General features: G+C 36.2%; 1 protein-coding gene and 1 long non-coding RNA gene across 13 annotated transcripts in view; one reads left to right on the top strand and one right to left on the bottom strand.

Moving 5' to 3' along the window:
* The window catches only part of EYA4 (EYA transcriptional coactivator and phosphatase 4), a 289717-nt gene that overhangs the window by 37389 nt on the left and 228921 nt on the right, over nt 1-23407 (bottom strand). For all 10 annotated transcript variants that reach the window (XM_034962872.3, XM_055114130.2, XM_057302596.2 and 7 more), the window contains 2 exons: nt 14296-14432; nt 12778-12861 (listed from right to left, as the gene is read on the bottom strand). In XM_034962872.3, coding sequence (XP_034818763.1) covers nt 12778-12861; nt 14296-14432 — 221 coding nt within the window. The remainder of the gene's footprint in view (nt 1-12777; nt 12862-14295; nt 14433-23407) is intronic.
* LOC129398051 (uncharacterized) overlaps nt 1-23407 on the top strand; it is a 152522-nt gene that overhangs the window by 7387 nt on the left and 121728 nt on the right. For 2 of the 3 annotated variants that reach the window (XR_008625781.2, XR_008625779.2), the window contains exon 3: nt 9903-10074. This is a non-coding gene — a long non-coding RNA (uncharacterized LOC129398051). Of the gene's footprint in view, nt 1-9902; nt 10075-10493; nt 10567-23407 lie in introns of all 3 variants that reach the window. The other variant, XR_008625780.2, reaches the window with a different exon arrangement.

Genomic DNA, 23407 nt, shown 5'->3' with positions numbered 1-23407 from the left:
TATATTTCTTTATATTTATTTATAAATAAATGAATATATTTCTTTATATTTATTTATAAATAAATGAATATATTTCTTTATATTTATTTATAAATAAATGAATATATTTCTTTATATTTATTTATAAATAAATGAATATATTTCTTTATATTTATTTATAAATAAATGAATATATTTCTTTATATTTATTTATTAATAAATGAATATATTTCTTTATATTTATTTATTAATAAATGAATATATTTCTTTATATTTATTTATTAATAAATGAATATATTTCTTTATATTTATAAATAAATGAATATATTTCTTTATATTTATTTATAAATAAATGAATATATTTCTTTATATTTATTTATAAATAAATGAATATATTTCTTTATATTTATAAATAAATGAATATATTTCTTTATATTTATTTATAAATAAATGAATATATTTCTTTATATTTATTTATAAATAAATGAATATATTTCTTTATATTTATTTATAAATAAATGAATATATTTCTTTATATTTATTTATAAATAAATGAATATATTTCTTTATATTTATTTATAAATAAATGAATATATCTCTGTAGTATTTATTTTTTATTTTTGTGGGTACATAGTAGGTGTATATACACATGGGATACATGAGATTTTTTTCTTTTTTTTGAGACAGAGTCTCACTCTGTTGCCCAGGCTGGAATGCAGTGGAGCCATCTCAGCTCACTGCAACCTCTGCCTCTGGGGTTCAGGTGATTCTCCTGCCTCAGCCTCCTGAGTAGCTGGCATTACAGGTGCCCACCACCACACCTGGTTAATTTTTTTATTTTTAGCAGAGACGGGGTTTTGCCATGTTGGCCAGGCTGGTCTTGAACTCCTGACCTCAGGTGATCTGCCCACTTCGGCCTCCCAAAGTGCTGGGATTACAGGCGTAAGCCACCGCACCTGGCGTCATGAGATATTTTGATACAGGTATACAATGCATAATAATCACATCAGGGTAAATGGGGTATCCATCACCTCAAGTGTTTATCATTTTGTTGTGTTACAGACAATCCAATTAAACTCTTTTATTTATTTTATAATTTTATTTATTTATTTTTTACTCTGACACCTGGGCTGGACTGCGGTGGTGTGAACATGGCTCACTGCAGCCTCAATCTCTGAGCTCATATGATCCTCCAACAGCAGCCTCCTGAGTAGCTGAGAATACAGGCATGCACCACCATGCCCAGCTAATTAAAAAAAAAAACACTTTTTTTTTTTTTGTAGAGGCAGGGTCTCACTATGTTGTCCAGGCTAATCTCCAACTCCTGGCGTCAAGTGATTCTCCTGCGTCACCTCCCCAAGTGTTAGGATTACAGGCCTACTGTAATCCTACTGAGCTACTGTGCCTGGACTCTCTTAGTTATTTTAAAATGTACAATAAATTATTGTTGACTACAGTCACCCTGATGTGCTATCAAATACTAGATGTTATTCATTCTGTCTAACTATATTTTTGTACCCATTAACCATTCCCACTAACTGCACCCCTCAACAACTACCCTTCCCAACCTCTAGTAACCATCGTTCTACTCTCTCACCATTAGTTCGATTTTTAGCTTCCAAATAAGTAAGAATATGTAAAGTTTGTCACCTTGTGCCTGGCTTATTTCACTTAAAGAGCTCCAGTTCTATCCATGTTGCTAAAAATGACAGGATCTCATTTTTTATGGCTGAATAGTACTCCACTGTGTATATGTACCACATTTTCTTTACCATTCATCTGTTGATAGACACCTAGGTAGCTTCCAAATCTTGGCTATTGTGAAAAGTGCTGAAATAAACATAGGAGTGCAAATACCTCTTTGATATACTGATTTCCTTTCTGTCGGGTATATACCTAGCAATGAGATTGCTGGATGACATGGTAGTTCTATTTTTGGTTTTTGAGGAACCTCCAAACTGTTCTCCATAGTGGTGGTACTAATTTACATTCCCACAAACAGTGTATGAGGGTTCCCTTTTCTGTACATCCTCATTGGCATTGCCTGTCTTTTGGATATAAACCATTTTAAGTGTCGTAAGATGATATCTCATTGTAGTTTTGAGTTTCTCTGATGATCAATGATGGGAACACCTTTTCATGTACCTGTTTGCCATGTGTATGTCTTCTGAGAAATATCTATTCAAATTTCTTGACCGGTTTTTATTCAGATTATTAAATATTTTCCTATTGAGTTGAGCTCCTTGTATGTTCTGCTTATTAATCCCTTGTATAATGGATAGTTTACAAATATTTTCTCCTATTCTGTGGATTATCTCTTCACTTTGTTGACTGTGTTCTTTGCTGTGCAGAAGCTTTTTAACTTGATGGCTCCCATTTATCCATTTTTGCTTGGCTGCCTGTGCTTGTGGGGTACTGCTCAAGAAATCTTTCCCTAGTCCAATGTCCTGGAGAGTTTCCCCAATGTTTTATTGTAGTAGTTTTATAGTTTGAGATCTTACATTTAAGTCTTTAGTCCATTTTGATTGGATTTTTGTATGTGGCAAGAGATAAGGGTCTAGTTTCGTTCTTCTTCACGTGGATCTCCATTATCCCAGCACCATTTATTGAAGAGACTGTTCTCTCCCCAATGTATGTGCTTGGCATCTTTGTAAAAAATGATTTCACTGTAAATGTATGAATTTGTTTCCAGGTACTCTATTCTTTTCATTGCTTTATATGTCTGTTTTTATGACAGTACCATGTTGTTTTTGTTACTATCACTTTGTGTTATAATTTGAAGTCAGGTAATGTGATTTTTCCAGTTTTACTCCTTTTGCTCAGGGTAGCTTTGGCTATTCTGGGTCTTCTGTGTTTCCATATAAATTTTAGGATTTTTTTTTCTGTGAAGAATGTCAGTAGTATTTTGATAGTGATTGCATTGAATTGATAGACGGCTTCAGGTAAAACGGACAGTTTAACAATATTGATTCTTCTAGTTCATGAACATGGAATCTCTTTCCATTTTTTTGTGTCCTCTTCAATTTATGCCATCAATGTTTTACAGTTTTCATTGTAGAGATCTTTCACTTCTTTGGTTAATTCCTAGGAATTTTATTTTATATGTAGCTATTATAAATAGCATTACTTTTTTATTTCTTATTCAGATTGTTCACAGCTGACATATAAAAATGCTTCTGATTTTTGTATGTTGATTCTGTATCCTGCAACTTTACTGATTTTATCAGCTCTAATAGTTTTTTGATGGGATCTTTAAGCTTTTCTAAAAATAAGATTATATCATCTACAAATAAGGCTAATTTGACTTCTTCCTTTCCAAATTGGATGCCATTTATTTCTTTCTACTGTCTAACTGCTCTAACTAGGACTTCCAGTACTATGCTGAATAACAGTGGTGACAGTGGGCATCTTTGTTCTGTTCCAGATCTTAGAGGAACGGTTTTCAATTTTTCCCCCTTCTGTGTGATATCAGCTGCAGGTCTGTCATATATGGCTTTTATTGTGTTGAGGTATTGTCCTTCCATACCCAGTTTTTTGAAGATTTTTTTTTTTATCAGCAAAGGATGTTGAATTTTATCAAATACTTTTCAGCATCAGATGAAATAATCTTTATGTGTTTGATTCTGTTGGTATGATGTATCACATTGATTGATTTGCATATGTTGAACCATTCTTGCATCCCTGGGGTAAAGCCCACTTGGGTCATGATGAATTATCTTTTCAATGTGTTGTTGAATTCAGTTTGCTAGTATTTTGTTGAGGATTTTTGCATCAATATTTATCAAGGATATTGGCCTGTAGCTTTCTTTCTTTAATGTGTCTTCTTCTGGTTTTGGTATCAGAGTAACAATAGCCCTGTAGAATGAGTTTGGAAATATTCCTTCCTCTGTTTTCTGGAATAGTTTAGGCAGGGTTGCTATTAGCTCTTCCTTAAACGTTTGGAAAAATTCAGCAGTAAAGTCATAGGGTCCCAGGCTTTCTTTTCTTATTCCTCTTTTTTTTTTTTTTTTTTGAGACGGAGTTTCACTCTGTCCCCCAGGCTGGAGTGCAGTGGTGCTAACTCGGCTTACTGCAAGCTCTGCCACCCAGGTTCACGCCCTTCTCCTGACTCAGCCTCCCGAGTAGCTGGAACTACAGGCGCCCGCCACCATGCCTGGCTAATTTTTTGTATTTTTTAGTAGAGACGGGGTTTCAGCATGTTAGCTAGGATGGTCTTGATCTCCTGACCTCGTGATCTGCCCGCCTCGGCCTCCCAAAGTGCTGGGATTACAGGCATAATCCACTGTGCCGGGCCTGCTGGGGTACTTTTTATTGCAGCTTCCATCTCTACTTGTTATTGGTGTGTTCACGTTTTGGACTTCTTCATGATTCAATCTTGACAGCTTTATATGTCTAGTTGTTGGTCCATTTCATCTAGATTTTCCAGTTTATTGGCATGTAGTTTCTCACAGTAGCCTCTAAGAATACTTGGAATTTCTGAAGTATAGTTGTAACATCTCCTTTTTCATTTCTGGTTTTACTTATTTGAGTCTTCTTTTTTGTTAGCTAGGCTGGTTAAAGATTTGTCTATTTTGTTTATCTTTTCAAAAAACCAACTTTTAATTTTGATCTTTTGTATTTTTTTCATTTCAAGTTCATTTATTTCTTCTCTGATCTTTTCTAGTTCTTTAAGATGCATCATTAGGTTGTTTATTTGAAGTTTTTCTTTTTTTGATGCAGACAATTATAGCTATAAACTTTCCTCTTAGTGCTGCTTTCACTGTATTCCATAGGGTTTAGTATTTTGTGTTTCCATTACCATTTTTTTCTTTCAAGAAATTTTTAATTTCCTTCTTAATTTTTTCATTGACCCATTGGTCATTCAGGAGTTATTGTTTAGTTTCCATGTGCTTGCATAGTTTCCAAAATTCCTCATTATTGATTTCTAATTTTACTCCATTGTGGTCAGAGAAGATACATAATATAATTTCATTTTTTTTAATTTTTAAAGACTTGTGGCCTACCATGTGGTCTATCATGAGAATGATCCATGTGTGTAGGAGAAGAATGTATATTCTGCAGTTGTTGTATGAAATATTCTGTAAATATCTATTAGGTCCATTTGGTCTAAGTCTGTGCAGATTAAGTCCAGTGTTTCTTCGTTGATTTTGTGTCTGGATGATGTGCCCAATGTTGAAAGTCAGGTGCTGAAGTCTCCAGTGACTATGGTATTGAAGTTTATCTCTCCCTTTAGTACTAATGATATTTGCTTTATATATCTGGGTGCTCCAGTATTGAGTGCATATACATTTAAAATTGTTATATCCTGTTGCTGATTTGACTCCTTTATTATTATATGATGACCTTCTTTTGTCTAATTTTTATAGTTTTTTTGTTTTACTTTTTGTGTTGAAATCCACTTTGATGATTATAAGTATAGCTACTCTAGCTCTTTTTTAGTTTTCATTTTCAGGAAATATATTTTTCCATCCCATTATTTTCAGCCTCTGTGTGTCTTTATAGGTGAAGTGTATTTCTTGTAGGCAAGAGATTGTTGGGTCACGGTTTTTTGTTTTTTTGTTTTTTTAAATCTATTCAGCCACTCTATGTCTTTTCATTGGAGAGTTTAGTCCATTTACATTCAATGTTATTACTGATAAGTAAGGACTTATTCCTGCCATTTTGTTATTTGTTTGCTGGTTGTTTTGTGGTTTCCTCTTCCTTCTTCTTGTCTTCCTTTTAGTAAAGATGACTTATTTGTTGGTATGTTTTAATTTCTTGCTTCGTATTTTTGGTGTATCTGTTGTATGTTTTTGATTTGCAGTTATCATGAGGCTTGCAAATAATATAACTCATTAATTGAAATCGATGGCAATGTAACACTGATTGCATAAACCAACAAACTAACAAACCAGCAGAGAAAACTAATTAAAAACTCTACACTTTGACTCTGTTCCCCTGCTTTTTAACTATTTGTTGTTTCTATTTATATCCTATTTTACTATGTCTTGAAAAGCTGTCAGTTATTATTTTTAATTGGTTCATCTTTTAGTCTTTCTACTTAAAGTATGAGTAGCTTACATACCACAATTACAGTGTTACACTATTCTGTGTTTTTCTGTGTACTTATTGTTACCTGTAGGTTTTTTACCTTCAGATGAGTTCTTACTGCTCATTAACATCCCTTTCTTTCAGATTGAAGAATTCCCTTTAGCATTTCTGGTAGGATAAATCCATTGTTGATGAAATCACTCAGTTTTTGTTTGTCTGGGAAAGTATTTCTCCTTCATGTTTGAAGGATATTGTCACTGGATACACTATTCTAGGGTAAATATGGTGTTTTGTTTTTTTAATCCTTCAGCACTTTAAAAATGTCATGCCACTCCCTCCTAGCCTATAAGGTTTCCACTGAAAAGTCTGCTGCCATGTACTGGAGCTCCACTGTATGTTCCTCATTTCTTTTCTTTCACTGATTTTAGGATCCTTTCTTTATTCTTGGGCTTTGAGGTTTGATTATCAAATGCTTTGAGGTAGTCTTTTTTGGGTTAAATTTTATTGGTGTTCTAGAACCTTCTTGCATGTGGATATTGGTATCTTTCTCTAGGTTTGGGAAGTTCTCTGTTATTATCCTTTTCAATAAACCTTCTAGCCCCACCCCTCCATCTCCTGTTTAAGGCCAATAAGTCTTAGATTTGCCCTTTTGAGGCTATTTTCTAGATCTTGTAGGTGTGCTTCATTGGTTTTTATTCTTTTTTCTTTTGTCTCCCCTGGCTGTGTATTTTCAAATAGCCTGTCTTCAAGCTCACTAATTCTTTCTTCTGCTTTATCAATTCTGCTGTTAAGAGACTCTGATGCATTCTTCAGTATGTCCATTACGTTTTCAATTCCAGAATTTGTGCTTGATTCTTTTTACTTCAATATCTTTGTTAAATTTATTTTATAGGATTCTGAATTCCTTCTCTGTTATCTTGAATTTTGTTGAGATTCCTCAAAAAAGCTATTTTGAATTCTCTATCGGAAAGGTCACATATCTCCATCTCTCTAGGATTGATCACTGGTGCCTTGTTTGGTGATGTCATGTTTTCCTGGGTAGTCTTAATGATTGTGGATGCCCACCAGTGTCTGAACATTGAAGAGTTAGGTATTTACTGGAGTCGCTGCTGTCTGGGCTTCTTTATACCTGTCCTTTTTGGGAAGGCTTTTGAGGTATTTGAAGGAACTTGGGTGTTGTGATCTAAGTTTTTGGTCACTGTATGCTATCTGCATTAAATGGGGGCACCCCAAGCCCAGTAATAATGTGGCTCTTGCAGACTCATAGAGATGCCCTCTTCGTGGTCTTGGATAAGATCTCAAAGAATTCTCTGGATTACCAGGCAGAGACTTTTGTTCTATTCCCTTTCTCCCAAACAAATGGGGTCTCTCTCTTGTGTTGAGCTGCCTGGAGCTGGGGAAAGGGTGACACAAGCACCTCTGTGACCACCACCCTGGGACTGTGCTGGATCAGACCTGCAGCCAGCACAGGACTGGGTCACATTCAAAGCCTGTGGTAACCACTGCCTGGCTACCACCTATGTTTGCTCAAGGCTCTACAATCAGCAGGTGGCAAAGCTAGCCAAGTTTGTATGATTCCCTTCAGGGTGTCAAGTTCCCCTGGTCCCTGGTGGGTCTAGAGAGCCTGACTCCATCTAGGAGCTAGGACCTGAATCTGGAATCTAGCTGGTGCTCTATTAGGAAACTACCTGTTGCTCTATTCTACTGTGGTTGAGCTAGCACCCAAGCCACAAAATGAAGTCCTTCCCACTTTTCCCTACCCTTTCCACAAGCAGAAAATTATCTCCCATGACCGCTATTGACTGCTCCAGGCCCATGGCAAGTACTGTGTAGCTATCACAGATGTTCATTCAATGCCCAAGGGCTCTTCAGTCAGCTTGTGGTGAATGCTTTCATGCCTAGGGCTCTCCCTTCAGGGCAGTGGGCACCCCTCTGACCTAAGGCAGGTGCAGAAATGCCATCCAAGAGCCATGGCCTGGAATCAGGGACCCCCACATGCCGACTTGGTGCCCTATCCCACTGTTGCCAGCCAAGCTGGTACCTAAACTGCAAGAGGAAGTCCCCTTTATTCTTCCTTCTCCTTTTCTCAAGTAAAAGGAGTCCCTCTCCATAGCCACCACAGCTAGGAATATGCTGGGTCACACCTGAAGCCAGCACATCTCTGAGTCTCACCCAAGGCCTGCGGCAAGTACTGCCCTGCTACTACTGTTGATTATTCAGGGCCCAAGAGTGATGAATCTTGGTAGCAGGTGATGAATCTTGCCAAGATTGGATCCTTCCCTTCAAGGAAGCAAGCTTCCTTCAGGGCGTGTGTAGAAATGTTATCTTGGAACCAGGGCCTGGAACTGGGGCCTCAGGACTCTGCCTGGTGCCCTTTCTTTGTGTGACTGAGTTAGTATCCAAGTTGCAAGGCAAATTCCTCTTTACTCTTTCCTCTCCTCGCTCAAGTGGAAGGAAGACATCTCTACTGGAACTATGAGCTGTGATGCCTGGGCCTGAGGGAGGGGTAGCACAAGCACTCCCTTGGCTGCCCTGGCTGGTGTCTTACCATGTCATGTGTCTGCCGAGTCCACTGGCTTCAAGCCCAGCAGGACAGCAGGACTTGTCCAGGAATTGTGGTCCTTGTGGCCTAAACTGCCTGGACCCCAGAGCACTTTATCCCATGGTGGTGATGATTTGCCAGAACTCAGGTTCCAACAGCTGAGATGGGAGATTCTTCTCTAGCTAGGACTGGTCTAAATGCCCCCTCCATGGGTGTTGGCTAAGTTCTACCCAGTGTTGCTTTCTGCTGTGAAAGGGCACTGAGTTCCAATGCAAAACCCTACACTCACTGAGCTCTCCCTCCCCCAAGTGCACAGATTCTCTCTCTGTGCCATTCAGCTGCTGCTGGAAGACTGGCGTGGGGTGGTGGTGTCAGCAAGTCAAGACTGTCTTTCTTACCCTCTTCAGTGCCTCCTTCAGTAATATGAGTTAAAACTAGGTATTGTGTGATTGCTCACCTGGCTTTTGGTTCTTATGAAGATGGTTGTGTTGTGTGGATACTTATTCAATTTGGTGTTGCTGCAGGGAGGACAATCAGTGGAGGTTTCTATTTTGCCAACTTGTTCCACCTCCTTCCCTTTACCTTGTACTATTCTTTCTCTTGTTTACAACCTTCCAGCCACACTAGACTTCATATTCCTGGAACACTGGACGATCAGCACCCACTGCTGGAATGCTCTTTCCAATTCTCCCGCTCTCTTAATTTGTAGAGCTAGCTCCTCTCAGTACCAATGTCACCTCCTCAGTCACATACCCCAGTCACTCATTATACGACCTAGTTTTATTTTCTTCACAGAAGTTACCAATACCTGAAATGTGTTTTTTTGTTTTGGTTTGGTTTTTGTTTGGTTTGTAAGCTCCATGAGAGCAAGAAGCATGTCTATTGATATTACTAACTATTTGTTAAATGAATGCAGTCTGTCTGAGGGGCTCTAGTTTACCATTTTTCAGTTATGGTTTGTGGTGAAGCTGAAGCTACCCAACGTCATCTCTGTCCCATCTGCCGTGAACCCTGAGGTGTCTGTGGTCCACAGCTTCATAAGATGGGCCTTATTTAGCTACTTCTCAATATGCCAAGATATTATTTATTACTGGCTAAAAGGCAGTGCCGATTTTCTGAATTACATTAAGTAAATTGTCAATGATAAAACAACTTTTAGAGAAATATATGTAATAATTCAATAAATAAGGCAATATAAGTTGTTTTTCATGGAATTCGACAAGGATGTTTTTGTTTTTATTAAAAAAATATAGCCTAAAAACACTTTTACTTTAGTTTTCTTAAATTGCTCTGAGTAAAAACATTATTCAGTGTGGTCAATCTAACAGACGGTGTTATTCCCATTTTACAGATTTTGAAACTGAAGATTTAAGTAATTTGCCAGAGTCAGAATGCTGTAAGCATCAGAACTCGATTTTTGAACTTAAGTTTATCTGACTCAAAAGCTTTTGCCTTTCACCACCACCCTATTGCTTCTAAAATGTCAAACATCGGCTGAACCACAGGACAGGTATCCTATAAATGTAAGTTTATCTTTCTCATCCCCTTCCAATAGTGCCTCTGATTCTTTCTGTATTCTGCCCCACCAGCAGATACTGATTACTGTCTGCCATATTCTATTTCATGGGATATTTCTTAAGTTTTACCTCTTGATGAAAACACATTCCAAGTGTCTGAGAGAAGATCATTAAAATTACAACTTAAAAGAGAACTCACCCAACTGCCTATGTAGTACCTCACTAATTGTCTTTACTCCTGTTTGGAAATATTACTTTTCTATTGCATTCCTGGTATATTAACTGTCCAGGCCATGCTATGGCAGAAAGAACATGGCTTCAGGGTCAAAGAATCTGGGGCCCCAGGACTCGTCTCTGCCACTGACTGGTTGTGTGGCTGTGGACACATTTTTATTACTTCTCTGGATATGTTTCCTCATCTATAGCTTTGAGAGAACAGCCTACCCCTTCATCCTGTGGGATGCTTCCTGCCTGGCGCATCATGAGCCTTCCATAATGGTTAGTTTCCTTCTTCCCCTCGCTTTGCCCCACCCTTTTGGTATTCTCCTTCTTTTGGTTTTAACCTTCTAGAAGCACAGAGGATGCATAGAGCGTCTCTATTTTGAATTTGAAAAAAAACCTTTTAGGGAAATACTTTGGAAAAATAAAACTTGTGTGTTGAAATGAGTGCTGCATGTCCTGTCGCCATCCTGGGAGCTGACAGGTTTATTTCCATGATGCAGCAGTGCTGAGAGAAGTTGAACTTTGCTTTTGGAATTGCTCTTAAAGCCAGTTTATGAGTAAATTGAGAAAGGCAGCTTCATTACTCTATGGTATTTTTGACAAAAATAAAACAAATATATACAGTGACAGTTTTACCATGCTCCTTATTCACTGCCTTGGGTCCGAATGATCTTTCTATTTTTAAAGATCAAAATGACCACAAAAGGATAAAGATGTGAAGCCAGGAAATATGTTAAAAGGCTAATGATAATTCCAAAAGATGAGTTCTACCACTGATTTGGCACAATGGGGGCAACATGGATATTTAGGTGTAACCCCTCATGGTGACTATTTTGAAGGGATCTTTATTTGGGCCAGTCTGCTTATTAGATTATTTTAAACACTTACTTACCTAATATGAAACTTAGCTGCACAAAAATATTGCAATCAGCTCAACAGGATTTACTGTGTACTTCTGATAAGCCAATACTACTTAGAATAAATTCTTCAGATTATAGTCTGGAAACTTTTTATATTGCACACTTAATCAGTAGTAGGATATTGAGTGTGTACTCCAAATTTCTGTATAATTTACTTTACTTTTGTGATAAAGGGGCTAACACTTCTTGTAAATGGTTGTTAAACAAAATTATTACCTTCACATCTGTTTAGAAATATCCATTACCTATACTAAAACCAAATGACAATGCAGATTCACCCAAAGTGTAATTTAGGAAGACTAGACTTCAACGCAATTTTATCATTACTTGTCAGAAGACAAAGCTTAATATAGCTTAATATAGACAAAGCTAAAAACTGCATGAGCATGAGATATTATAAAATAATGGAATGCTATGAAGACATAGGAAGACATTTCTGTAAGCGTGATATGTAAAGGAACCAAAGATACAACTTTGAGTATAGTAACTGACAGTAAGCCAACATGTTCTGAGTTGGCTTTAGTTTGATTATGAGCCCTACAGAGTCTAAGACTTAAACAGTTATTGCCTAAACAGCTGTGTTTCTAGCCAAAAAGCCTTTCAGAGTTGCATCAGTCTTCGGAGAAGCACTCACAGAGGTTTGTAATAATGATGTTATAAGAAGCTAACTATAAAAATAACTGCTGGGCGTGGTGGCTCACACCTATAATCCCAGCACTTTGGAGGCCGAGGGGCAGGCAGATCACTTGAGGTCAGGAGTTCGAGACCAGCCTGGCCAACATGGTGAAACCCCGTCTCTACTAAAAATACAAAAATTAGCCAGGCATGGTGGCGGGCGCCTGTGATCCCAGCTACTCGAGAGGCTGAGGCAGGTGGATCATTTGAGCATGGGAGGCAGAGGTTGCAGTGAGCCAAGATCATGTCACTGCACTCCAGCCTGGGGGACAGAGTGAGACTTTGTCTCAAAATAATTAATAATAATAATAATAATAATGAAATAAATAAATAAAAGAAAATAAAAACAATAGCAAGAGAGAAAGGCAGGTGAGGCATGAGACTATCTATTGCTGACTTTGTGTATGGGAGGGGGTGTTACCTCGGTTGCTGTTCATATGTGTACTCAAGTTACAGAAAAAACACTCATTCATAAATCCAAAAGATCTGTCAGACGAAAGATTACTCGCTATTGCTATAAAATTGCAACAAATTAATTTAAACAATTTCTTAAAGCTCTTTTATTGGGGATAATATATGATTTTATAATGTTTTGAAGTCCATTTCGATTTACAATTTTTTTTCTAAAATAATTATGTGAGACTAAGAAGCTTGGTCTTGATGTAGAAAACTCAGTCCTTTTGAAGAAATAGCAAGGAATTCAATTTATAATTAGCTTTGTTAAATTTGCCAGTTCATATTAAAGAACTGTAAGACACTAGAAATAGATAATTAAGAGAAGATTTCACAGACTGCAATAAAAAAACACTTAAAAGAATTTTTAAATGGCCCTTGATTGTAAACACAAAAAATTTAACAAGATTTCTTGGAGTAACGTTTCTTGATTTCTTACCTTGCCATACTTCTGTGCATAAGACCCGGTGAGCAGTGAGTGAAAAACAATGATGGTTTCATCCAAATCCCAGACAAACACACGCTGAAGACAAAAAATAAATATCAGAAAATTAAAAAGTCCAAGGAAACAGAAATCTCTTTACAAGCAGAAAATGTCTCCCTTCCTAGAGATCATCTTGATATCATTTAATAGAAAATAATACTATTCATTTTTTTTTGTTTTTCAAATTTGCCAAATCTAACTCCTATAAAGCCTGAGGAGCAGGAATTATACAAATTATAAGCTTAAGAGTCAGATGTCCTCGCTTGAATAAATTAATCCATACATTTACTTGTAGTTAACACCAAAAAGAGATACATTCAGACTTTATGATAGAAGCATGCTTGAAACTCTACATATTTTAAAGTTTTATATCTTAGGGATTCATAAACTTTAACAATTTCTGCAAAGAATTAGATTTTAAAGAAATATTTAAAAGAATCAATGAGTAACCGCTAAACAGAATTGTCAAGTATGGATCCTGGGGTCACATTAGGCCAGCAGATATGTTGGCCTCCCTGGAGTTTTGAAGGATTTCAAATTATGAATTAACATTTGAGAACTAGGCAACTGCCCACAAACTTCAGGGTTTTGACTGTAGCACAGCAACTAGAAGTTGTGGCCAGGCTGGCTGCCATTCCTACATGGCAGTGACAGGCAGGTCCCTCAGAATGGGCCTGCACTCTGAGCTCCTCACAGTCTGCTGGGCAACTCAGCCCGGTCACTCATTTATATCATCTGTCAAGTTCTTGAGGCAATGTGAACTTGTTGCTGTTGTTCAAGAAAAGGAAGTTATCTCTTATAAAGAATCACAACGTCTGTCACTTGATTTTACTAAATCTGGAAGTTCAATTTTTTTCTTAACTGAAGTATGTGGTATGTAAGAAGTAACATATTATGGTTAAGAATAGTTTCTACTGATGTTGTATATAAAAATCAACCCTGCTTAGTACAGATATATCTCAAAAGAACTCATAAATAGAAAGTGACATATAATGAAATTTTCAGATTTTAACACATACTATTAAGTGATTGAAACTTGTCCTATTTTTAGAAGATGAATTTTTCTTTCTATACAAATTACTTTCATCTTTTTAAACTTAATGACCCATTTGGACATCTTCCATTACTTTAGTGCTATCGAATACAGTGCTACATAGAAAAGTATCCCACAAACAATGGCTATAGTTTTAAAATTTGTCGGTGCCAATTTAGATCAAAACTTGCAATTATCTCAGGCCAATAATCTGTAAATCAAGATCATTTTTATACTGTTATTTGTTCTTAATTTTAATATTATAATGGATGGAATCTCAAACTTTAGAGTTGTAAAATGCCTATCACAAAGTAGTTCCATTCAATTCATGATATATCTTGATTTTTAAATTTGAAACATAATGGAACTGTAAGATAGAGAATGTATCATTCGGTAAAATAAAGCATCACACTACAATCTTTAAGAATGAGTAGGCATACCTCCAGGTCACTATCAGGAGGCGGGGAGGGATTATTTTTCCGGCCTCTTCCTCTGGACTTTGACCCAGAACTCCTACAGGTTCTCTCATCAAGATCTTTGATGGGTGTGGAGGGACTCTGCATGGTATCGAACTCTCCTATAGATAACATGACTTAGGTCAAGAATAGCACTTCATTTTTAGATCAAGTATGAGTCTTCATTATTAATTATCTTAACAAATTCCTATACAATAGAAACCTCCTTATGGCAAAAAAGAGATTTATAATCCCAAGCACACACAAGTCAGTCAGAATTTTTGTAGTTTACACAAACTCCTACTAGTTGTAATCTATGTGATCTATTAAACTTGAATGTCTTTTCTACACCATATGCCTTCAACTTCCTGTCTATACCTTCACTTACATATTTATCTCCATTTAGATATGTCCTCACCTCCTTTTTTGTCACAGTTCAGAGAATGAGATGTCTTCTTCTGGATCAATTCCATCCCTCCACCTGCAAACCTGACTCCCAACCCCACCTCCTAGGAAGTCATGCTTCATTAGTCAAACCCTCTCTCATCTTCCCTTCCACCTCTCCCATTTTCCCTTCCACCTCTCCCATTTCTTGGGGTCACTGAGAAGTTAAAAAGTCCTTCCCTCTGACCTGGAATTTCCATCTAGATACTATTTGCTTCCATTTTCTCTTTTAAATAAAACTTCTTAGAATAGTGCATACTAGTGCTATATGACAGAAATACCATGTGAGCCACAAATGTGATCTTATATAAAATTTTAAAGTTTTTATCAGCTATGTTAAAAAAAGTAAAAAGAGATATGTAAAATTATCATCACTTCTATGTTAATTGCCCCAATATATCCATGTTATCATATCAGTATGTAATCAATGTGTTAATTGACTCAATATATTCATGTTATATCCGTATGTAATCAATATAAAATTATCAATGATATGTTTTACATTTTCTTTTTCATACTAAGTCTTTGAAATGTTGTGCAGTGTTCTATGCTTATACTGGATCTCAGTCCACACTAGCAACATGACAGGTGCTCAAGAGTCACGTGTGGCCAGTGGCTGCAGCACTGGACGGCACATCTGTCCCCACTTATTGATATCCAATTTATCATAATCTAGCTTCAGTTCCCCAAAATGCGATAAAAATACTCCTGCTAATAGTCCCCAGAAATCACCTTGTTGACAAATGCAATAGACAGACTCAGTCCTTGTCTTCCAGGATCTCTGTGCTGTGTGTGATTCTCTTAAACAGCACCTCCTCGAAACTATTACTTGACAGCTGATACCTTGCACTCTCCTAGTTCTAGAATCACTCCGATCAGTCCATCTCCATCTAGAAAACATGGACTCCTGTACTTCTCCCATTCCTTATGAGCTAGTATGTCAGAATTCCATCCTCTGATCACTGTCTTCACTCCACACAATCTGGGGGATTTAACTCTCTCATGTGTTAATGACCCTCTCTGTGATGACTCATATATAAACCTATACCTCCAACTAGGCCACATCCTAAGTTTCAGACTTTAATTCAGTTTCAGAATCCAATTGACTTCTGTATGTCCCATAGATATCTAAAACTCTGAAATGATTAAAGCTTGTGAGAAAGTATCTTAGGAGGTAGAGAGTACTGAGTAGTAGCAAATCTGTAGGAGCAACTGTTAAGATAAACTGAGGCAACTGTGAGATACAGTATAACAAGGTGAAGAGTCAGAATTACTATATGAGTACAAGCATTTTATTCAATCTCTCTAACTCTCAGTTTCATGGCAGCTTTCTGGAATACTGAGGGATAAATCTGATTTATATTTAATTTGATTTAAATTATATGTATAAAGTGACAATTTCCAAGACAGAAGGTAAACTACATTAAATTTAAATTACATGATTTTTAAACAAAAAGATATTATGGCTATTATTTTTTATCATTAAATTTAAAAATTAAAATAAAACAATTCTGAGGAAAACCAAGCAGTTATTAATCTAAATAAACAAATCTGAACAAACTAGGCATCACTTTTTCTGAGAAATAGTAATTTTTACATGGGTAACCTCTAACATTTTCTTTGGGAAACACTGTGCATGTCAGCACATGATCAAAAAAATACGCCTGTGCTCCAAATATTATTTGCACTTAAAATATTGCCAGCATAGTTCATTTCATGGGTCTATGTTATCACCTGGGTGAGAGTAGATAGCAGAGTAATAAGGTTTTTAAGTTATGGGGTTGAATATAGCCTTGTCTCATAGTAAATCATGTTTCACCTTATTTGTATAGGCATTAAATTAGTCTTTAGATGTCTGAACATACACCAACTTTTAAATAAAATCACATAAAAGTTCCATTTTAAATTATTTTTGAAACAGAATTTTCCTAAGGTTACTATATCCCACAAACCAAATGTCTGCTTTCAAATAAAATGGTGATTAAAATTAACCCTCACTTATTAAGCATGCATTTAAAAAACATTTTGGATGACGTTCCATAAAACTTCTCTTTATAGTCATTATAGATCAATTTTCAGGTGTTAACTATCAATCATAAGGCAACTTTGTTCTTGTCACAGTGCAAGAGCTGAAAGGACAAAAACTTGAGGAACCCCAGTCATGGGTGGTTGTAGGCTGAGTCCATAAAAGAGGAGTTTAGCAGGAATAATTCTGCTATTCAAATGAACTGGGATCCAGCAGCTGTCACAGCTAAGGGGTGAAAAGAGCAGAAGAGGAAAGAGAAAAGACTGTGGTTGTAGGACGTATCTGGGTTTCAGTAAACCTAAGACTTTATTCCCATTGATGCTTTTCAAATTACTGAAGGATCTTAAAAGGGCTCTAAGAATTTGGACAAAATATGGGCAGAAGTGTTTTGATGGGGATAAAGACAGCCTTTTTAGAAAACTATGAAGGGTAACTCTACATTTATTCACCCCTTAGTACATGTCATGCACTGTTCTTTAAAAATTTTTTTTATTGAAATATATGTGTTTGGCTTCATTCACTGCTGTGAGATAATCCATATTCTAGCCTGGGATAGCAGTTGTCCTTTCCTTAATGTGGCTAGAACTTCTTCATGTATATATATATTACACTGTATCTATTACACTGTATCCATTCTGTTGATGGACATTTGGGTTATTCACAATTTTAGGCTACTATGAATAAAGCTGCTATATACATTCTTGTACATGTCTTTGTGGATATAAGCTCTTAATTCTTCTTGGGTATGCATACCTGGCAATGTGATTCCTGGGTCAGAGGGAAGGCATATGTTCATCTGTAACAGACATTGACCTTTTTCCAGTGTATTACTCTCTTTCCAGTGTATTAACGACCATGCTAACCCACTGCTCATTTTTATTAAAGACAGTATTAATTTACTCTTACCACAATGAGAGTTTCAGTTGTTCCACATCCTTGTCAATACTTGATATTGTTAGCGTTTTTTTATTTTCACCATTTTGGGTGTGTGATGGTATCTCACGGTGGTTTTAATTATAATTTTCTTGATGAGTAATTAAGAAGAATACTTTTTCATGTTTCTTGCTCATTTGATATCTTCTTTTTAATGAAGTAACTGTTAAATCTTTTGCCCATTAGGAAAACTAGGCTGTTTGTCTTTTTCTTATTGATTTGTCAAAGCTCTTTATTATGAAACATTATATATATTTATGTGTGTATATATATATGCGTGTGTGTGTGTGTGTGTGTGTGTGTGTGTGTGTGTGTGTGTGTCTGACTTAAACCTCACTCCAACCCGGTGAATTAGGTCCTTCATTATTGTCTTTTAATAATGGAGAAACTGGAGAAGTGGGAATTAATTTAACAAAATTAAATAGCTTGTATGATGCAACACTGGTATGACTGCAGAACTCCTGCTTTAACCATTTGGCTATACTTTCTCAGGCAAATAGCAATGGACTCTTCAGGTTACCAGAAGGTCAAACCTAGATCTGCTTCTACTTATAAAAGAGTCATATAACAACCTACTAGAGTGAGAGAAAATATTTGCAAACCATACATCTGATAAAGGGTTAATATCCAAAATACACAAGGAACTTAAACAACTCAATAGTAAAAAACAAATAACTCAAATAAAAAATGGGCAATGGGTTGGCATGATCATCACTCAAAAGAAGACATAAAAATGACAACAGGTGTATGAAAAATGCTCAACATGACTCATTATCAAAGAAATGCAAATTAAAACTACAATGAGATACCACCTCACACCTGTTAAAATGGTATTATCTAAAAGAAGAAAGATAACAAGTGTAGGAGACACTGTGGAGGACAGAAATCTTGCACACTGCTGGTGGGGGTGTAAATTAGCACAGCCATTTAGTCCACTTTCACATCGCTATAAAGAACTACTCGAGACTGGGTAATTTACAAAGGAAAGAGGTTTAGCTGACTCAGTTCAGCATGGCTGAGGAAGCCTCAGGAAACTTACAATCATGGCAGAAGGGGAAGGGGAAGCAAGGCACCTTCTTCACAAGGTGGCAGGAAGGAGAAGGAAAGCAGAAGGAACTACCAAACATGTATAAAACTGTCAGATTTCATGAGAACTCACTCACCACTCACTATCACGAGAACAGCATGGAGGAAACTGCCCCCCTGATTCAATTACCTCCACCTGGTCTCTCCCTTGACACATGGGCATTAGGGGGATTACAATTCAAGATGAGATTTTGGATGGGGACACCACCAAACCATATCAGCCATTATAGAAAATGCTATGGAAGTTCCTAAAAACGGAACTACCATATGATCCAGCAATCACACCGCTGGGTATATATCAAAGGAAACGAAATCAGTATGTTGAAGAGATATCTGCACTTCCATGTTCATTGCAGCATTATTCACAAATAGCCAAGATATGGAGTCAACCTAAGTGTTCATCAATGGATAAATGGACAAAGGAAATGTGGTATATGTACATTATGGAATAATGTTTGGCCTTAAAAAAGAAAATCCTGTCATTTGAGACAACAAGGATGAACTTAGAGAACATTATGTTAAGTGAAATAAGCTAAGCACAGAAAGACAAATACTACATGACCTCATTTACATGTGGAGTGCAAAAAAGTTGAACTCATAGAAGAAGTGAGTAAGATGGTGGTTGCCAAGGGCTGTGGGGCTGGAGAGGGAGACTGGGGAGCTGTTGGTCAGAGGATATAACACTTCAGCTAGACAAGAGGAGTAAGTTCAAGATATCTATTATACAGCATGTTACTATATGTAGTAACAATGTATTGTATTTCTAAAAATTGCTAAGAGAATAGATTTTCGGGGTTCTCACCACAAAATGATAAGCATGTGAGGTAATGCATATGTTAATCAGCTCAATTTAGCCATTTCACAATATAAATGTATTTCAAAACAATGGGTTATACACAAAAATAGATACAATTTCTTTTTAAAGACTCAGACTCCTGGACTCAAGCAATCTTCTCGCCTCAGCCTCCAGAGTAGCTGAGATTACGGGTGCCCATCACTGCACCAATATATATACTTTTTTATTTGTCAAACAATAAATTAAAATAAAAGTCACATGGGCATTATATAATTTCTGTGAGATGGAGGGCCAAAGAATTCACTGAAAGAACTTCACAGAAGCAAAAGAGCATGCCCTGCAGAGGCCATGAGATACATCTGGGCTCCTAGAGCAATCACCCAGGTGGAATTGTACTGACCTCTATTCCTTTTGAAGGTGCCATCCTTTCTTCTGATAAAGGGTAAAACCAGGAACTTGAGCTCAACCAGTCATTAAACATTTGTTGACACTTTTTTTTAAAAGAAGAATGCTGTTAATTCCAGTGCCTCTGCCAAATTTCACTCAGGTAATTGCACAAGGGCATAGCAATGCCACAGGTAGGGAAAATGTAAATTGGCAGAGCAGTTGAATGTGGTCCTTTCTATCTAAATCCTCTTGTTAGTTTCCATTAGATGAGTCAGCACTTTACTTCCCTTCCTTTCCTTACGTGAAATACCATGAAGTTATCAAAAGGCTGCTGTGTTCTGCCTAAGAAACTGGCTTCTTTTCAGAGAGTGAAATGATCTTACTCTATCCTTTACTTTTCTAGAGCCCTTGTTAGGTTCAATTAGCTAATGTATTGTAATGTTTGTCAAAGTGTCAGGGTAAAACATAATATTGTTATACAAGACTAACTGTATTTGATTTTAAAGATGTTTAAAATATTTGAAAAGGAGGCGCTATAAAAATATTTCTCATCTTCATGTGCGAATCTGTCCTCAAATTTTCTTAATACAAATAAAAAATCTGATATACCCAATATAAATTTTACTTTAAAGAAAGACCTTTAGAAAGAGAATGAAGTAAAATGTCTGCTCTTAATCAGCATGGTAGTGTTTCTTTAAATCCACTGTCAAACTACCTAATAAGGTAAATTAAATAATGGAATGCTATTTGCAATTTCCAAGGAACATCAGTCATTACAAAATTGCCCTAGGCTTTTCTTGACCCAATACTATACATGATTGAATAATTATCCTTTAATCAGTACAGTAATGAATAACTGCACCTTTTAAGTTTTGGATATTTAGATCCCACTTTATTTCATTAGGCTTATCTCTAAATCAGAAAAACCAGCTGTCTCTTATTGAACATAAGGTATGTTTTCATTATAAAAGTAGAATTCAGCAGTGACTGTTCTATGAAAAACTGTGGGTTTAATTTTAGGTTTCTACTTTAAGTCCAAAATGCAGAACCAGTCAATGGGAAATACTTTTCTTGCCCTTGAACTAAATACATCAGATTCCATCAATAATAAAGAAAAATTCCATAGTTATAAACTTGTTTGCTTTTTGGCCGTATGCCAGATCTGAAAAGGCAAAATTAAACCTAAAACTGCATTGACTGAAGGTCTGAGGTCATAGAATTCTTTAAAGATCCAGACATGTGTGTTGTTACGATTTTGGTTGAGAGAATAATATAGTTATAAGTAGAATTAATTCCTTCTTTAAATTCAACAGACAGTCTAATAAAATCTGAAAATGATGTCAAACTATATTTCTTGACCTTAGCAACCAATGAAGGCCTGATGAAATTGCAGCATTCTGATAGTGAATGTCAGAATTCCATATGTGAATGTGTCACATCCAAAGTCACATACTCAGAATATCTACCTGCCTGCATTTAATATATTTAATAGGAATAAAATAGCTATTTTCAATACTGATTATTCTAATAAGGAAAGTAACCATCTGTGTTTTTCCTGCAGAGAAGCTTTCTCGTGATTATATGGAAATTGGAGCAAAAGCAACATTTTACACAAAGCTCCACGTAGCATATACCGTATCTGAGTACACAAATGGGTTTCATTCTTGGTAGCTGTAGTCTAGCAAATTAAAAAAACACCCTTTTGGTCTTGTCCATCATTCAGTCTCTGATATCTTGATAATTAAATACTTCTGTGGTTTCACCCTACCTTGTTTTCCTCACACATTCATCATTGAGAAAAACCTTCCACAGGGTGATAAGAGGTCATCAAATATCTCCTTCCCTGAAGTATCTCCACTGCTTGTTAAGCAAGGATTCTGAAATCATTCATTCTTTGAATGAAAGTAAGATCCTTGATGCAACACAAGTATTGACCCAAAGAGGATCATGACAGATTTGGAACATGTGATTTGGGCTGGGGCTAATGAGTAAGGCGCCTAGGGCACAAAATTTAAGGACCCCAAGAACGAGTTCCACCTTAAATTTTGTGCTCTAGGTGCTTCACTGACCTCACCCTAATCCTGGCCCTGCAAGGGGTACAGATACCCAGGGAGGCTAAGGCTAGCTGAAAAGCCAAAACAGAGAGCCCCAAAGGGACAAGGACCAGAAATTCAAAGGGGCTGTGTGCCCACAGGTAGGAGGATATAAAAGGAAGATAAGGGGAAAAAACTAAAATGTAGGGGCATCAAAGACAAGCTCTATCTACTAGATAATTATTTCTTGGACCCACAGGTAAAGATTATATTCTGAACAGGGAACTAAAAATCATGAATGTTATCATTTCATCAATTCATGATATAAACATATCTTGGCTGTTGCTTAAAATATCAGTTTCATTTTTACTTTATGTCCAAATTAGTTTACTTGTTAATATCCCCCATATGACCTACCATTTTCCCTTTCTCACTATTGTAATTACTTGCTTGATATTTGTCTTGCTTGTCAAATGAAAGCCAAAGGTGGGCAAAGAGCTCATTTACTGCTGAAATATCAGTTTCTAGCACAGTGCTGATGCCTAATATATACTCAATAAATAATCGTTTAACGGCATTGAGTCATCTTGGCCCCACTGGTCCAGTTAGAAAGAGTTTACAGTATTGTGACCATGTTTCCCTATTTTCCCTCCCATCCAAAGCTGAATAAGAAAGAAGTAGAGATGAATTTGGATCTTGCAAATAACTGAAGGCAGAAAAATATACTTGAACAAATTAATGATATTTTAAAAATTTCTTAACCTCATTTTTCTTAGTGACTTTTGACAGTTCTTTATATATTTATATAATTCCTTTATCAGTATGTGTATTATAAATATTTTCTCCAAGTCTATAGCTTGTTTTTTTATTCTAATAGTGTCTTTTGAAGAGCAAAAGTTCTTTACAATTTTTTGAAATCTAATTTTATCTGTTCTTTTCTTGTATGAATTGTGTTTTTAATGTCATATCTATAAAATCTTTATGTAGCCCAGGGTCACAAAGATTTACACCATTTTTTTCTTCTAGAAGTTTTATAGTTTTAGCTTTTTAGATGTAGGCTTACAATCCATTTGGAGTTAATTTTTGCATATAAGTTGAGATCCTTTCCTCTTTTGCATATAGATGTCCAATTGTTCTAGCACCATTTGTTGAAAAAAACTATTCATTCTCTACTCAATTGCCTTTGTATCCGGATTCAAAAATCCATTTTCTAGCATATATATGCATCTGTTTCTGGACTCTTCATTGTGTTTCATTGCTCTATGTGTCTATCCTTTTGCACTCTCTTGATTACTGTACATTATAAGTCTTTAAATCAGGTAATCTGAGTCTTCAAACTTTGTTCTTATTTTTAAAAATAGTTTTGACTATTCTAATTCATCCACCTTTCCT

Source organism: Pan paniscus, chromosome 5 (genome assembly GCF_029289425.2).
Source record: "Pan paniscus chromosome 5, NHGRI_mPanPan1-v2.0_pri, whole genome shotgun sequence".
In the NCBI taxonomy this organism is placed as follows: domain Eukaryota; kingdom Metazoa; phylum Chordata; class Mammalia; order Primates; family Hominidae; genus Pan; species Pan paniscus.
The sequence above is the reverse complement of the archived record's forward strand: the minus strand, read 5'-3'. Positions and strand labels throughout refer to the sequence as shown.